This window comes from Melanerpes formicivorus, unplaced genomic scaffold, assembly GCF_026170545.1.
Source record: "Melanerpes formicivorus ecotype bairdi unplaced genomic scaffold, bMelFor1.0.p_v2 SCAF_25, whole genome shotgun sequence".
Classification (NCBI taxonomy): Eukaryota; Metazoa; Chordata; class Aves; order Piciformes; family Picidae; genus Melanerpes; species Melanerpes formicivorus.
Window position 1 is genome coordinate 4,249,290 of NW_027142377.1, and position 18,449 is coordinate 4,267,738.

General features: G+C 42.9%; 1 protein-coding gene across 1 annotated transcript in view; it reads right to left on the reverse strand.

Annotated features, from left to right (window-relative positions):
- Positions 1 to 18,449, reverse strand: part of PCSK2 (proprotein convertase subtilisin/kexin type 2) — a 113,915-nt gene that overhangs the window by 89,987 nt on the left and 5,479 nt on the right. Inside the window, exon 2 of the mRNA XM_068153111.1 lies at positions 2,985 to 3,089. Coding sequence (XP_068009212.1) covers positions 2,985 to 3,089 — 105 coding nt within the window. The remainder of the gene's footprint in view (positions 1 to 2,984; positions 3,090 to 18,449) is intronic.

The following is an 18,449-nucleotide window of genomic DNA, read 5'->3' on the forward strand; positions in this document are numbered from 1 at the left end:
ATTGCTCTCAAATTGTGACCAACGTATATGGGATGATAAGAGCTTAAGGGCTATCCAACAGGACAGGTTATGCAGGAGGACTAGATGAGAATATCAATGAATCACAGAACCATAGAATGGTTTGGGTTGGAAGGGACCTTTAAAGGTCATCTAGCATCAGGTTGCTTGGAGCCACATCCAATCTGACCTGGAATGTTTCCAGGGATAGGCACCTACCACATCTCTGGGAAACCTGTGCCAGTGTTTCAACACCCTCACTGTAAAAAATGTCTTCCTTATGCTCATGGTTCTCTGATTTCCACATTGCTCATACTCTCCTTACCTCTTTTTACCCCACATCTCTTTTTTCTTTTCTAACCATGTTGGAAAATGCACATCCAGGTTTATTACTGACCTTACAAGGATGAAAATCTCCATATATGCCCATTTGGTAGAGTTAGATAATGGCTTGACTGAATAATCTTAAAGATCCTTTCCAGCTGAAACAATTCAATGATTTGTTACATGGCTGTGCTGGGTGTATCTTGTCCAGCTTGATTGCTGTCTCATGTTACATGTGGAAATGAAATGGTTCTTCCATCCCCCAGCGTTCACCTAGGATCATCCTTTCCCTCACACGGGTGATATCCTTAGTTACCCAGACAGAGGGGTTTATACCCTGAGATCAAAGGAGGGAGGAAAGGAGTCTGTGCCATTGGTATGCAGCACCAGGAAGAAGGGGAGATGAACAGCAAGAAATGTGATTTCACTGCACGTGACAGAAGCCAGCTAAGAGTCTGGGGACCACAAAGATCAGATGACTGCAAAAGAGAACATCTCTGAATAAGAAGGTAGATTAATTTAAGCTGCTCTTAATAGCACTGCAGACACAGTCTAGAGGTAGTCTGTGCAAGAGCCAGGATGGAATTAGTATGGGATTGATCAGCCATGTAATGTGGAGCTGCAATGAGAACTGGGGATTTCTACAAATGTCATTGATATTGGCACAATTTTCAGAGGCTTACTTCTGTAAGCTTACTTCTGTATTTCCATTACAGAGTCACTTGCACAATGACTGTAGGCAGTAACTACTTTGCAACATACTCACTTGGTTGTATACTTGTTTTGAAATGGCTTTTAACAAGATTGGGTAGTTCTGGGAAATGAAAGGCACCTCTAGCAGGACATATGCTTACTAGCCACTAATTGTAAACAATTTCACAATGATTTGCTTTCTGATCCTTGCTTGCTTGGTAACCAAACAAGGGAAACCTGAGACTTCCTATTCAAGGCAGGTTGAATGGGTCTCTTTTTCACAGCCCCCAACCTGTGCTTGGTACCAGCTTTAGAGGGGGGAAGAGGAGGAAGACCAGCAGCAGCCCCAGGGGACCTGCTATCATCTCAGGATGAAGTGACTGGGGCAGGCAGCACCTAGAACCTGTGTTCTTCATTCACATAGCTCCCAGCCACAGCAGTAATCAGTCATGTGCATCCCAGCTGGACCTGGGCCCAGAACTGCCTAAGCTCCTGCAGAAATAGGGAAACCACACTGGGAATTCATCAGACCTTGCTTACTCTGGTGTCACAACAACAATTATGATTTTAGTTAACCTATTTTTCTTTTCTTCCTCCTCAGTTTTCCGTAGGTGTTCCAATACCACATAATATCTGGCAATAAAATTCCCTCTAGAACAAAATTGCTCCCCTCTCTTCTCTGCTACAGTGTGGAGAGCTTAAATCCTAGTGAAGGATTAAAAAAATAATCTATTTGCTGTATGATATCATTCCTCAGGTTTATCTACTTTCTTTGAGCAGTAAATACACTTTTTGTGCTACCTGGTCCCACTCCTACCCAGTATTACACTGGTGTAAGGACTCTGAAGGAAATAAAGACAAAGCCTTCTGCAAAAGAAGCCTTTCCCCCCTTTTTCAGGGATTTGTGCTTCTTAAAACCAAGCACAAGATCATAGAAACATTTGGAAAAGGCCTTTGAGATAGAGTCCAACCATTATCTAACTCTATCAAGCCTGATGCTAAACCATGTCCTTCAGCATCAAATTCCTACACCTTTGAAACCCCTCCAGAGATGGGGATTCAGCCATCTCCCTGGGGAGCCTGTTCAAGTCATTGAGAACCGTTTCAGTCAAGAATTTTCTTCTAACACTCCTCTGGTGCAACTTGAGGCCACTTACCCTTGTCTTATCACTTGCTACTAGGGAGAAGAGACCCAACACCTATCTCACAATAGCCTCCTTTCAGGCAGCTGTAGAGTGAGAAGGTCTCCCCTCAGCCTCTTCTTCTCCAAACTAAACCATTCCAGTTCCCTCAGCCACTCCTCACCAGACCTGTTCTCCATACCCTTCATTGTCTTTGTGGCCCTTCTCTGGACACACCCCAGCACCTCAATATTTTTCTTGTAGTAAGGGCCTCCAAACTGAATCCAGGACTCAAGGTGTGGCTTCACCAGTGCTGAGTACAGGGGCACAATCATTGCCCTGGTCCTGCTGGCCACAGTGTTCCTGCTACAGCCTTCTTGGCCACCTGGGCACATGGTGGTTCATGTTCAGCTGACTATCAATCAACACCCCCAGGTCTTTCTCTGCTAGGCAGTTTTCCAGCCACTCTTGCAGGCTGCAAGGAAGAAATACTGAAGTTTGACAGCATCTATTCTCTTAGCACCTGGGGATTACAAAATTGCCTGAGAAAAAGTCCAAGTGTGACAGCAGGAAAAAAAATAGCACTATTCACACCACAAGGTCTTCTGGGCTGGATTACCCACAGACTAGCAGGATGCATGTCAGGGGGTGGAATGACTGTGGGGTGTACCCTGGATGGCACCTCCCCACAGTACAGAGTGCACACAAGTAATCACCAAGCTTGAAACAATTATGGAAGAAAAGAAGTGTAACCATAACAGACCTGATCATCACCTTGACCTCATAAAAAAATACAGTCTGCTTCACTAAAAGAGCATGATAGAGAGATATACAAGATAAAACACTTACCCTGGAATCCTTTTCCAGATGAATCTTGTGTTGAAGACTGCGTCTTCTCCTGGCCTTGGCAATGCCATTGTGATAAAAGAAGTATCCAGTGTCTAAGAAAGGGAGCTGAGAGAGAGGAAAAAAAGCCATCATGGATCTGGGAGCTACTAATAAGGCTGACATAGAAAACTCTTACCTGTGAAGTGACTCAGGGATCTACAAGACTTGTGAAGAGCTACACTGGAGGGCCCAAATCCCACTTCAGAATGTGACTTCTAAGTTACTTTTGAAGGGTGCCCAGCAACACAAGTAATTTCACTTCTATACATTTGGTATTACTTTGACCTTATCTTTAAGGCCAAAAGTGCTAATATTTCTGAAGGGCTTCCCCAATGAAATCAGGATTATTACCTATTTCCTGGAAAAAGGCAGTACAAAAGAACAAAGTGAGCTGCAAATGACCTGAAACTACCACAAGCCATCCTTCAGCAATAAGGCATTACACAGATGCTTCCCTGTGCCGATATAACACACCTGAGCTGATGGCCATAAACAGTAAGGCAGGAAGCAGAGTGATTTCCACTCTCAGAAAAATACATTTGGAATGTCTTCTGAACACCAGGAAATGGGATTTACAGAGAATATTAAGGGAACAGACAGCTCACAGTGTCTGGGTAGGGACAGTTTTGCACAGCTCTACTGTTTAAAGACATTTAGGCAGCAAGCAAAAAAATCTCCCAGGAGCTTTCCAGCCCTACATGAGGCAGATGCCAAGGAAGGAAAATGTATGTCTGTTACTAAATGCATTTCTCTTGACAGTATTGGCAGAGAGTGACTGGAAGGCTAGTTGACATTTAGCTTTGAGAAGACTAAAGGACGTGGTGTTAGGAGAACAGCATGCCACTTCCAGCAGTCAAATAAAAAGTCACGTTTGCTTCTCATTCTACTACTTTTTCCTCTTTCCAACTCAATAGGGAGACTCCCATTGGACATTTAAGTCTAAGCAAGTAGCTGAAATTTTAAACTAAGCTCCTCCTTGGAAAAACTGGAAGAAAAATGAATCTCTTGTTGAGAATTTATATGTTAATGCTGCGAATGTTTCAACTTCAGAGGTTAGGCTATGCTGCATGTACACTAACTACATAAAAGAAGTATTCCAGAATGGCCATGAAAGAGTATATACATCAGGTTAAGAAGGTTTCCTTAAAGACTTTATAGTTTCTTAGAGCTGATTTGCAGGACTAACTGAAGAGCTTTTCTAGGCAAAAAAATCAGAACATTTTGCAGCAGCTCCATATACGTGAAAAACACAACAGCTAAGGCAGAAAGAGAAATGAGGCTATGAAAGCTCACAGCACTGACCACTGAAGTCTCCTATGCACAGAATGCATCCTCAGAGCCACAATGCTTCAGGCTCAAATTCCAGGTAATTGTTTAAAAAGCAGGCTTAAGTTTAAACAGCCTACACCTGACAACCTTAGCAGCTGGGTGATCCAGAGTCTGGCAATACATCTGCCTATCTGGGGAACAACCCTTCCCAGTACCACTTACATGATTCTATGCCTCAAAACATGTAGGGGGAAAAAAAATAAAGTAAATTAAAAAAAAAAAATCTAAACAGCCAGATCAGCTGGAGCTTGAAATCCATCTCACTATGCTGACCATTACCATCCATCACAAGCTCTGTGGTTCAATTACCCCTCTAATTCTCTCTGTGAAATCAGGCGGTTTCCCTTCTCTTACCTCAGTATCAACCATTCCAAAGTAATTCCAGTCAAATATTGAGCTTGATGTTCTTCCATTAAGGAAGATTCTCAGCAAATCTGAATGTATCTGGAAATGTATAACACATTTTTACATATACAATACATTTTTACCAGGGCTTGGGAGTGATAGGATGTGAGGGAATGGATTTAACCTAGAGCAGGGCAGATGGACACTGGAGATTAGAAAGAAATTCTTTACAGTGAGGGTGGTGAGACACTGGAACAGGTTGCCCAAGGAGGTTAGGGATATCCCCCCCTTGAAGATGTTCAAGGCCAGGCTGGACAGGGCCCTGAGCAACCTGGTCTAGTGGAAGGTGGACCTACCAATGGCAGGAGAGCTGGAACTAGATGATCTTTAAGGTCATTTCCAATCTAAAACACTCTATGAATCTATGAGTGTTCACTGTTTTCTGTGTAGGGTTAGTTTCTAGTGCAACTCAGAATGAAACAACATAGTATATAGCAAACTTAAATCTGGTGTATTCAAGGCTGACCACAAATAAAAGTAATTACAGTTAGCCAAAAAAACCCAAACCAAACCAAACAAATCACCACCACACAACACCCAAAACATTGCATTTATAGCCAAAATCATGAGTAAGTTTGTCTGAGACTATTCCACTCTTTCCACAGAGATGGCAGTAATCTTTGAGGAACTCATGTTTTACAGTTGCATGGTTTTCAGACTCTTTCAAAGAAACTGAGGGGGACAGAGAGCAAGGCAGCTAAATGAGGCAATACCTGGAATATGAGATGAAGAAACACAACTAATAGCAGAAATCAAGCAATTTGCAGGAAGAATCTAAACTCTGCAGTAAATCCTTAAACTTAATGAAAGCACACACAGGAGAAGTCAAACATCAGCTTCTCCAGGAGGTCTGCTCGGATGTGGAGCTGGAGAAAACAGCAAACAGCAAAATGAACAGTGCATGTAATGAAGTGAAATGAAAACAGGAGGGCTCCTGTACATAGAAAACTCCAAACTGCCACCAGCAGTAGCTACTCTGTAATATTCTTTTTGCAAACATGGAATCATATTTGAGTAGATGTCCTGTTTCAGTAGCACGCTCTGCACACAACAGGGAGGAATAAAGCACTCAACCTGGTGGCTCAGGCTCTTTCTGTAAGATAGAAGCCAAGTTTCGAGCCCTCTGAGAAAAATTAGCAGTTATGCAAGATAACTGATTACTGGCAAGCACCTGAATAGTCAAGTGAGGAGGATTACTTAGAGTTAGAAAAGGGTTTGCTGTTGCCCTGATGTATAAATGTGGTCCAACAGAGAGTAGGACTGTGGGAATTTCAGGAATTACAGGCACTTGGTTACTTGCAGTATTTGTATAAAATTAATGGGGGGAAATACATGGAAACCAGACTAGAATCACAAGTACAGCACAGCAACTAGAGCCAAAACTAAATATGCACTTGACTCCTCCTTTTCTTCAGATCTGCAGCCTCCTTGTGGTTACTAAAAATAGTAAGGTAAAGTTGAAATCCTGCTTAAGCTCCTTCCTGAAAAGCATGTGGGCCAGAAAACAACTTTGTAAAACTCAGTGTTCAACTAGTGGGTCCAGAGGAGGGACATGAAGATGATCAGAGAGCTGGAGTACCTCCACTATGGGGACAGGATGAGGGAATTGGGACTGTTCAGCCTAGAGAAGAGAAGGCTCCAGACAGATCTTCCAGTACCTGAAGGGGGCCTACAAACAAAACTTAATCAAATATTGAGCTTGATGTTCTTTCATTAAAGAAGATTCTCAGCAAATTTGAATGTATCTGGAAACATATAACACATTTTCACAAGGGCTTGTAGTGACAGGATGAGGGGCAATGGCTTTAAGCTGGAATATTAGGAAGAAATTCTTCCCAGTGAGGGTAGTGAGACACTGAAAGGGGTTGCACAGGGAGGTTGTGGATGCTCTCTCCCTAGAGGTGTTCAGTGCCAGGCTGGACAGGACCTTGAGCAGCCTGGTCTAGTGAAAGGTGTCCCTGCCAAGGGACAAGGATAGGATGTGCCAGTTGCTGCAGAATGGAGCAGAAAATGCTTCATATCATGCACAGTTTTTAGCACTGATACCTCCAGCTCTAAGGCATCTTGGCTGTTCTCAAACTAGTCCTCTACCAGAGAAGTCTGGGTGTAATTATGGAAGTAAAAATAAGTACATTACATTCTTAATTTCCAGCCTTTCTACACTCGCCTCCTTACATCTGAAAACCTTTCCCCAGCAGGAAAAAAGAACAAGAAATTCACCCTGTGCTGCCCTAGATGCCACTCCCAGGAAGAAAGGCTGTAAATAGGCAGCTACAGTTCTCCCTTCCAGACACAGAATCATAAAAAGGTTGGAGGGACCTTAGGGATCATTTACTCCAACCTCCCTACCATGGACAGGGACACCTCTCAAGCAGACTTGGCTGCTCAAGGCCTCATCCAACCCTCAGGGAAGAGGCATTCACATCCTCCCTGGGCAACCTATTCCAGAGTCTCACCACCCTCATACTGAAGAACTTCTTCCTAAGGTTCTATTCTAGACAGTTATTCCTTAATACTGAAAGGGAGAAGGGGTGGGGGAGAAGAGACACAGTCCAATTCTGAGTCCTCAACTACTGATCTGCTGCAGGAAGGAAAAATCAGACCTAAGTGAGCCTGCTCCCCATGGGCACCTGATCTAGGGAAGGGCAGCACACACAGGTCCCTTAAAGCTGATGGTTCCCATCCCAGCTTGTCTACTTGACAGAGAAAATCAAACTGCTCTTCTTATGTTGTCTCACCTTGGACAATATGTGCAGTGGCACCAGATGTAATGTTGCCATTAACATCAGCTGCCAAGTGGTACAGGGGTTTAAAGAAAATATTAAATTCAGATACTGTTCTTCACTCTAAAATAGGAGCATTGGGGACACCTTGATCAGAGCTAACACAGAATTCAACCATAAAGCATCAGCAGCATCTGACACAGAGGAACTTCAGTTCTCAGGCTTATTGTTCACGCTAAATTTTATTGGTTTGCTTCAGGGCTCTAACTACACCCATCACACAAGGATGTGAAGCTTAAGAACAGATGGTATGGTTCCCTTCTATTTGAATGGAACTGATCTCTGCCCAGTCTTCCCATGCAAGCCTTTCATACTGTATCACATAAGGCAGCATCCCTACAGCACACTGATAGCTTTTGTGCATCATTTCCAATGATTTTTCCCTGATTCTGCAGCATTCCAAAACCAGTTCACTTGGGCCTATTAAGGCTCCCCTCCTAAGTTACTAATGGAGACAATAGTTCATGGCAACTTACTTTTGAGCAAAACCATTTAAAAATCCAAGCAAATGGTGATTTACAGCCAGTTATCCCAGGGTTGCTTTCTCTGATTGTCTACAAAGTCCATCAGAGAATAAGCTTGACAGAAAACACTCATCCAGAGAAGGTAACAAAGACCATCCTCAGGGCTTCTTGCCTGCCTTAGTAAAACTATCATAGAATCACTTCAGTTGGAAAAGACTTTTAAGATCATCAAGTCCAACCATTCTCTAACTCTACCAAGTCTAGGGCTAAACCATGTCTCTCAGCACATCTCTCCCTCTTTGAAACACCTCCAGAGATGGGAATTCAATGAGAGAGCTCATATGAACACTGCTGTTAAAGAAACCTGGAAGAAAAATACACATCCATTCCTCAAACTATTTATATAATTTAAAAGTTGCAGGGTTTTGGTTTGGTTTTTTTTAAAGTAAGCATCTTTCCCTCACAATGCCCAAACACAGCTCCTGGCTTTAACAGGAGCCATAAATCTGCCCAGGTGAGCTCCTTCATTCCATTACTGCTGAGTAATTACACCAATGGAAAAACACAACCTAAACCTGGCACCAGTAAATGTATTTTGAGCCTTCACAGGCCCCACAGGCCCCACTCCTTCAGCTGCCATTACAGCTGAAGCACAATAAAGTGCCTCCCAGAAGAAATTAGAAACCTTTTAGAAACCTTTTCATCCCAGTTTCACCAAATGCACTGAGGATGCTTATAAATATTCAATATGAATTTTTAAACTCTCTTTCTCTCATTTTTCCCTCACCCCAATTACCATTAGAAATCGTTTTACTTTTAAATACACAGATGGGAACCAAATCTGAAGTCAGAGGCACTCACTCACTATAGCGACGAGGATCACAAAAGAATAGAACCAGCGAGAAACACAGGCAGCCCCCGGCAGCGAAATGACAGAACAAAGCACGAACAGGAAAGGATTAATTCAAACACTGGTGGAGAAATGTGAAATAGCACAGAGATCTAAAGCTGTGCCAGACCTTACCACACACAAAATCCAGTCCGCTGCATCCCCATGGCCCCAGGCAAGGGTTTCACACTTTCTCATTAGCATGCTATAATTACTCTGAAGGCTCAGCAGAAAGATCCACACAAGCTCCAAAAAGCCCTGAAGACTGGCACAGACAGGTCCAGGCCTGAGTGTTATGACTCAGTGTTCCTGGCTCCTTTCTCATTGCACCTGTGTCTTATTTAGTTGCCTCCACCAGAACCTAATCTGCTTCTCTTGATGAATCTTGCAGGTGGAGCTGATAGCCAAAGCTTCAATCCTCCCAAAATGTAAACCTCCCATTAAAACCTCAGCAGAAGATGAACCTCGTGAAATCAAGGGGATTAACACACAGCACAACACTTCTGCTAAAGAATTCTGAACTGCCTGACCTAAGTTTTCATTGCTTTCAGCTGTTCCATATACATAGCCTATCACCTCTTAAGTGCATCAGCAACAGGTGGTGGTAATAAGAAAGGATTGTGACTGCTTGGTTGAGAGACTCTGAAGTCGACAGGAATTCTGTGATGTGCATGGTAACAAATCTACCTGTCACTGTTATTAAAGATTATTTGGTATCCTGTAAGAACATAGCAACCTTGTTTAAAAATTTCTAAAGGCTCTTTCTCAAGTCAGCAAAAGTAGTTTCCAAAAGGCTCCCTCACCCCTGCAGTGAAATTTCCTCTAGAAACCATGTTAAGTCAAACACGACATCCAAAGACTTTGCAGAATATATGCCTTTGGATTTCATTTTATCCAGAAGGATAAAACAAAGCCTTTTGTCAAGTCCCACTTGCATGCAGCAACCACAAGGTTAAACAATCTTCCCAATAGCTAGACACGAAGGGTTGAGTAAATAGAGGGAAGTAGAACTGCTATAACACTTACATGTCCACTCTGCCCATGTGGAATTCATCTAAACCCCTCCTAAAATTCATGGCAAAAAATAAAGAGGCACTTTTAGAGCACAACTCACCTGACTGATTTTAGGTGGCCATGTTAAAATGAGAAGAGCTGTTCCCCAGGAGCTCCTCTTGCACTCCAGAAACTATGAGGAGCACAGCTGCCCACATTTAGGCAGATTACTTCTGACGTTCAAAGTCTAATTCTCATCTTCTCATCAGCTGTGCCCTTCCACTATCACACACAGTGCTCCCAAGCACTTACAAAACACTGCTCCATTGTTTGGTTTCAAGATTGCAACATTTGGGATTTGATTTGCAATTGAAGGTATCATACAGGTCTAATGTTTTACTGTATTTATATTGCTGTTGAGGTTGTCACTGAAGAGCTTCATCCTGCAAGCAGGTAACAGTTCTGTAAGTCACCAGTGACAAGACTGTGGATTTGCTGATAGTTTTATCAGTGAATTGGAGAAGCCATTTGAGGCTTTTAAAGGAGTTCTTCTCGTTTATTTGAATGGATTTGTGTGTTTTAGAGAGTTTTATCCATTACTCCTCAGTAACCATAGAGCCCATTATCGAGTCTACCATGTGCACTGCTGAAAGCAGGATAATTTCCAGATTTGAAGAGGAGAATGTTCATGTGTATACACCAGCACTTGATCTGGGCTGTCTGGGTTAATCCAGATTCTTACTGTTTGGCTGACAGCCTGAAGTGAAGGCTTTGCAATCATTATACCTTCTCACACAGATCTGGAGGATCCTGCAAGAAGAGCAGCTCTGGGCACCAGAAAGAATCCTGTGAGCATCTGACAGTTGTGTTGTCACTTTTAGCAGCAACAAATGGCCACTGGGAAAATGAGACAGGGCCCTCTAATCGCTCAGCTACACAGCTCCATAACAACCACACATACCAGATAAACAGACTCATCATTTAGAATAACAAATAGGACTCCATCAGAAGGTGAATCAATGGAATCTTCTTCAAACAGGATGAGTGGCACAAAATGAAATTTCCCCAGAGTTTGGGGGAATTTTGCTCATCTTCATTTGGTTAAACATAACCAAATCAACAAACCATCCAGGCAAAATGGAGAACAGAAAAATAAAACAGAAATTCGACCCCAGACATTCTTTAGGGGCACTTGCTCATAGCCTCAACTTGCCTAACTTCCCCACGTCAGTAATGACTTCAAGGAATTGCTCCTCAGCTGTGCAATGTAAATAATATCGCAGCGAGAAAGCCAGTCAGTACCTGATTGAATTAACTGTAGTTCATTGAGCCTGTGACTGGCTGGCAAAAACTTTTGTGCTAAATGCTGATCTTGTGCTTGGAGCACTGGGACTCCTCTGGGGATCCTGTCACTCTTTCAAAGGCTCTTCTGTGTTTTCAAAGCATCTCCCAAGGTGACAATATTCCACAAAAGTTTTCACACATTAAATAACCTTTTTGCCATGATCTTTCTATCCAGGACCATTCCACTTTGCCTTTTTCCTTCTCTGCTAATGCTTCACACGGTAACACTCTGCTGCAAGACAAAGCCAGGACTAAAAATGGTATGACATGAGTCACGACTTCGAGAACAAGTCTTACAAGGAGCAGCTGAAGGAACTGGGACTCTTTAGTCTGGAGAAGAGGAGGCTGAGGGGAGACCTCATTGCTCTCTGCAACTCCCTGACAGGAGGTTGGAGTGAGGTGGGAATCAGTCTCTGCTCCTTAGTATCAGGTAATGGAATGAGGGGAAATGACCTGGAATTGTACCAGGGGAGGTTTAGGTTGAATAGTAGGCAAAATTTCATTCCTGAGAGAGTGGTCAGGCACTGAAATCAGTTGCCCAGGCAGATAGTAAAGTCACTGTCCCTGGAGGTCTTAGGTTGATGGTTGGACTTAATGATCTTGGAGGTCTTTTCCAACTGAAACAATTCTATGACTCCATCTTCTGAGACACTAGGTAACACTAATGTCTATTAACAGCTGCAATTACAGCTGTGATATTTTTATTTCATCTGCCTTGCATGTAAAATGACACAGTTTAGGAACTACTCATTTACTTATTTTATTAATCACAGAATTGTCAGGGTTGGAAGGGACCTCAAGGATCATCTAGTTCCAACCCCCCTGCCATGGGCAGGGAAACTTTCCACTAGATCAGGTTGCCCAGAGCCACATCCAGCCTGGCCTTAAAAACAACCAGGCACAGGGCTTCCACCACCTCCCTGGGCAACCTCTTCCAGTGTCTCACCACCCTCAAGGGGAAGAACTTCTTCCTAACATCTAATCTAAATCTCCCCTCTTCTTCTGTGATTAATGGGTATATCTGCACATATATTAATGGATATACCTACCCATATATGTATGCAATCAGCTACCTCTTTAGCAACAAATGTTTGGTAAATATTTTTAAACGCTTAAATAACACATGATGAAAATCTCTTCTTCATATCAGTACATCCTTGTGAAGAAAAACTCATACTGTAAGGAATAACTTGACTGGGTTAGAGGCTGCAAATTCAAGTGCCCATGGTATATTTATAACTCAGCTGGATTGCTACCACTGACAGCAATTAGCACTGCTAATAAAGGCTGCTTTGCCTCACTCCTGATCTACAACTCATCTCTCCTTTCAAGCACGTAACCAAACAGGTTGATTGCTATTGTCACACAGGAACTTCTTGTCACATTCAGCTCTAAAAGCACTGAGATAAAAGCCAGGAGATAAAGTTTGCTATTTTTAAACCAGCATTAAGATGTAGTGTGCCCCAAGCGCAAATTACTGGTACTTATACCTCAGGGATGGAGAGGGGTAAAGACACAGCTACATACTGACATTTCAGCAGAGAACTTCAGAGTTATTATTAAACCTACATCCACGTGGCAAAGGGCGTAGGACATAAATGGGTGCTCAGCCAATGCAGCACCTAAAAGCAGCATCAGGAACTCAATCTCTAATGAAGTAGTGCTCAGCTCAGACCAAAATTAGTTGGTTACTGACAAGAGCTACTCAAGAAAGCACAGAAAAGGTGAATTGCACTAATGCAAAAATGCTAGCTCTTACCAACACTTAAGCAAAATTTGAAACACCCCTTCTATTCAAAACCTTTACTCTTTTTTCTCCGTATCTTAAATGCTAGACTGCCAATCAGCAGCAAATTGACAGAAAGTGCTTCCCAGGGAGACTTCTGTTAGACCACACTGAACAAGTCTTCCAGTTCCCAGAGAAGCAAACAGTTCCTGGAGAAAAAGATACGTTTTATGAGAGAGAAGCTGATGGGTACCCAATGAAAACAAAACTGTGACACTGAAGTACAGAGGAGGGGGCATGCTGCTGCTTCCTTTTTAAACAAAACAAAATGAAAAAACCCAAACCAAACCAAACCAAACCAAACCAAACCAAACCAAAAGCTTAAGACAGCAGACTTGAGAAGAGCAGGGCAAGAAACTTTAGAACACTTTCAGTGGAGCCAAGGACAAGAGAAATTCTGGGACACTGCTGATTTCTTTATTTTTGTAAAGTTGCTTGATTCTGCTAAGAGAAAGTCGTTGACATTAATCCCCAGTACTACAAGGCCAGGACAGGGCAAATTTTGCCATTACTTATGCCATCAGGAACTGGGGAGAGCTCCTGTCAGCTCCAGTACACAACAGCACCATCGTCACCTCGCAGCAGAGACTAACTGTTCAGAGTAGACTCAAGAGCCCCCTGTCAGAGGCAAGAAAAAGCATGACCCAAATCTTCTTCAGTGCTAGAAATAATGATGACAAAGGCAAGAAAACAGCAGCACCACCTCATGCCCTTTCTGCCAGGACCTACCTCATTGACCTTTCAAGCAGCTGTAAAGTAAGTCTTTTTACTGTTTGCTACTACCAATTAGTAAATGACGGAAGTTTATTGCAGGCCAAAACTGTGATCAATCCAGTGTGTGTTGATATGTTATCTTGCTTTTATTACATCAGGCAAGCAAGGCAAATTGTGTTTTTTAATTAATCACTAGCCCATTTCAGCTTTAGAGCCTGGAATACTGGCTCCTCTACCAAGGTACAATAGATTTAACATGAATAAAGTATGTTCAGATAGAAAGGGAGACAAGGGTTTTACAGAAGAAAATTGAGTGTTTTAATGCCCATCAGAAGAAAGAGGAACCCACTTCCTGTTCTGCCTGGTTCTATCCTGAATTGTAGAAGAAACTGAGTGGTTTTACAGTGAAGAGGAATACATTCCCCTGTGAAGTCTTGGGGTTTAAATGGCAATGCAAAATGTAACAGACAGAAATGCTACAAGGACCAAAATGCAGATGGTGTCCTGATCCACAACCATCATTCAATCAATGTTAAAACCTGATTTTTCCACGTCTCCAAATGTGTTCCAGTCCTGATTTTTGATACTTCTTCTAATTCAGAATTGACACTTCCACTTAACAACTGGTTCAGAGTAACTTCTGAACTGTCAAATTCAGTTTAAACAGTTCTAAAATTAATTGGTATAAGGAAGCAGAAGGTCCCTGTGGGACCAATGGGAATCCAGCAGTCATGGTTATAGCTAATTCATCATATCATGGCTGCAGCTAAAAGCTTCTGCTGCACTCAAGTGTTGCACAGTAGGTGACAAGGACATTGATCACACACAGAGCAGATCTCAGGATTTCATAATCACACTCCTGTGTTTCACTGGTCTGTCATCAGCAGAAGGGAGGCTCCACCCCACCCCTTTTACTACCCACATAAGGAAGAGATTCACCATTTTGGCTGCAGTTTGGTGTCTAACACCCATCTAGTAACAATGCCAGTTTCTCTACACAGGAATACTAACCTGTACCAGTACAGACTAGGGGTTGACCTGTAGGAAAGCAGTTTCATGGAGAAGGACCTTAGAGGCCTGATGGACCCTAAATTATCCATGGGACACCAGTGTGCCTTTGTGGCCAAGAAGGCCAATGATATCCTGGGGTGCATTAAGAGTGTTGCTAGCAGATTAACGGAGGTTCTCCTTTCCCTGTACTCTGCCCTGGTGAGACCACATCTAAAGTGTTGTGTCCAGTTCTGGGCTCCCCAATTCAAGAGGGACAGCAATATACTACAGATTGTCCAGTGGATGGCCATGAGGATGATTAAGGGACTAGAACATCTGTCTGATGAGGAAAGGCCGAGAGACCTGGGGCTGTTGAGTCTGGAAAAGAGAAGACTGAAATATCTTATTAATGTTTATAAACATCTGAAGGGTGGCTGTCAAGAAGAAGGCGCAAGTCTCTTTTCAATGGTGTCCTGTGATAGGATGAGGTGCAATGGATACAAACTGGAACACAGGAAGTTCCACCTCAACATGAGGAAAAAAATTCTTTACTGTAAGGACCACAGAGTCCAGGAACAGGCTGCCCAGAGAGGTTGTGGAGCCTCCTTTGCAGAGACTTTCAAAATGCATCTGGATGTGTTCCTGTGTGACCTGCCCTGGGTGATGCTGCTTTGGCAGGGAGGTTGGACTCAACGATCTCCAGAGGTCCCTTCTATCCCCTACCATTCCATGACTCTGCTCATCAGGTAAGCAAATAACCTAGTTCAGTCAGGAGTATCTGGGACACACTTGTCAACTGGTTTGATGTAAACACTGAGGTCACTCTTTCCATTTGCTTTTTGTGGACAAAGAAGTTAAGAATGTAACATCTACACAGAAGTTTTGTTTGAGAAGATAGGTAATACACGACAAAGAACATCATGTCCCAGTTCTCTCTCAGAGAGAGTAAACTAGAGCTATCACTACCTAATTTACTTGTTTATAATCCCAGTGTCTAAATGGTAAGACTGGGCTGGCTCACAGTTTTCTTTTCCAGGCCCAAGCTCACGCTACTTGCCGAACACAGCCAGTATTACTGTGACAGAATTTTGAGCCACTGCATGTGGTGGCCACACAGAATTTCTCACACTATAACACCAAATTCAGCTCTGGGATGGCATGCTTACAGAGGCCTGCAGTGACAGGACAAGGGGCAATGGCTCCAAACTTCAGAAGAGCATATTTAGACTGGATGTTAGGAAGTTCTTTACTATGAGGGTGGTGGAACACCGGAACAGGTTGTGCAGGGAGGTGGTTGAGCCCCCTTCCCTGGAGATATTTCAAGGTGAGGCTCCATGAGGCCCTGGGCAACCTGATCTAGTTGGGGATGTCCCTGCTGACTGTGGGGAGGTCAGACTGGTTGACCTTTGGAGGTCAACCCTTCCAATCCAGATCATTCTGTGATTCTATGATTCCATACTCTCTGAACCAAAGCACGACTGAGAATGACTGAGCTGAAATGAAATCTCCATTTCAGTGATACAGGGTTAGATTTTTCAGTGAATTTACAAGAGTTAAATGTAGAGCTCACCTTGATTTACAAGAGCAACACACCAGATTGCTTCAGGTTACTTAAGAGAAATCCTGCCTTTGACAAATAGCCAAGCAGTCTGGCTTCCTCCCACCAGAGGCCAGTGATGGATGGAAGCTCTGGGCTGCACACTGCAATATTTATAGCAGCTATGCACCCAGCACCCTATAGAGACCTGACCCATTTAATTATTTGAAGAAACTGAAAGAAAAAGAGAGCAGGCTTTCTGATGACTAGGATAGTATGACAGAACAAAGGTAAATTTTAGATCCATTAACCACAGCACTAAATTTGTCACTCAGCTCTCACAGAAACAAGCTCCCCATGCTACAGACTGGAACTGCACAGTACGTATCAGTACAGGTTAGGGTTTGACCTGTCAGACAGCAGCTCTGGGGAAAAGAACCCGAGAGTCCCAGTGGACAACAAGATGACCATGAGCCAGCAATGTGCTCCTGTGGCATCCTGGGGTGCATCAAGGAGAGTGCAGCCAGCATGTTGAGGGACAATCTTTTCCCCCTCTACTCTGCCCTAGTGAGGCCACATCTGGAGTACTCTGCCACAGCTCAGCAAACAAAGCAAAACTTCTCTGCAAAGACAAGGTTTAACATGCATGTTATGCCAAGAAACAGAGCTACACCACTTATTCAAAACAGTAATAAGAGCAATTACAGCAGGGATGTATAGCAGGAGAGTCTGACCTTCTTGTTTTACAGTCAAAGAAGAAATTATTTGATACCCAAAAAAGAACACTCACCACCAACAAGCAGTCAGTTTGAGCTCTACAGAAAGTGGTTTAAGGATGTACTTGAGCCTTTGGTTTATGTTATGCTTGTGGATAGCTTACAGCTGTCACATGCATAAGTGAGGACATTTAAGTAACAAGGGATTTGTTTTGTTCACCAGTTACAGTGTTTGCTCCTGGGGGGCTGTTTCTGCACCTAAGTCAGAATTGAAAAGAAAACGGGGGGAAAAAAAGGCCATTATTTTCAAAGAAATAAACAAATATTTCCATGTACAAAATAAATTCTCTCTTAGCAGAGAAAAACACTTTAATTCCACTAACACTATTCTCAAGTGTAAGAAGGAACAAACAGGACTTGATAGTCTGTGCTCAGTGATACACCTGAACTACACCTGTGAGCTGATGAGGGTGCCTCCAAACACAGATGGCTGACCTTAACAATTACTTTCTTCCAAGGTTTTTCTGGAAAAGAGAGCTCTCTCTCCATGACCACTCAGCAGTGTGCCTCCCCCCAGCAGGATCAAACTTGTTCTGTTAGTTAACTGCTTCTTCCCCCTAACTTAAACACATCAGCCCAGACCACCTCCTAGAAACTGCAAGATTCACTGTTGTGGTAAGATGACCTATATTGAAATCCCAGTAGTTGCTCAATTAGCATTTGCATGGCATTTCTTATCTTAGTAATACAATAGTGAAATCTAGGAAATTAATGTTCTTGGTTCCTCTAAAAAACAACAACAAAATGGTAGCTTCCATTTCTAAGAGGTTTTTCTGATTACTTTTTGCAAACAAGCATCATTTCCTTGAAGCCAGCAGCATAAAACACACAAAAAAAAACTAATAAAATATTAAACATGTATTAGTGCACAGAAATGCTGCAGCATGAGGCTTGATCTCAAGTCCTTGGTCTCCAGGGGACCCACACAGGGAGACCCAGGCTCCCTGCCTCCTCTCAGAATGGGATGCTCCGCTGCTTCAGCACCTGTTTCCACACTGAACACATCTGCACTCTCTGTGCTGCCTTCAGGTCTCCAGAATGAACACATTCCTGAGTGCTTGGGTTAAACAGAACATGTGATGACAACATGGGTACATTTATCTGCAAAGCATGTACAACCACACATTAACCAGCCAATTTGTGCATACATGCACACAGCTCAGCCAGGAGCCTGGCTAAGAAGTCACCCTTCTTTCTTCTTTGCTACATGCAGAGGTATGTATATATGCATAGATATAGTTCCTGTTCCTTTTTTTCCTTAATAAGGAACTATATCTATGCATATATACAAACTCACATACAGACTTACACCCACAGGCAGCGTTTTTCACACGCACAGCATCACATCTGTCCTTCTGGGCTTGCAGAAGGACTGGCACTTTAAATATGAAGCTAGGCAAATACCTCTTCTCCACA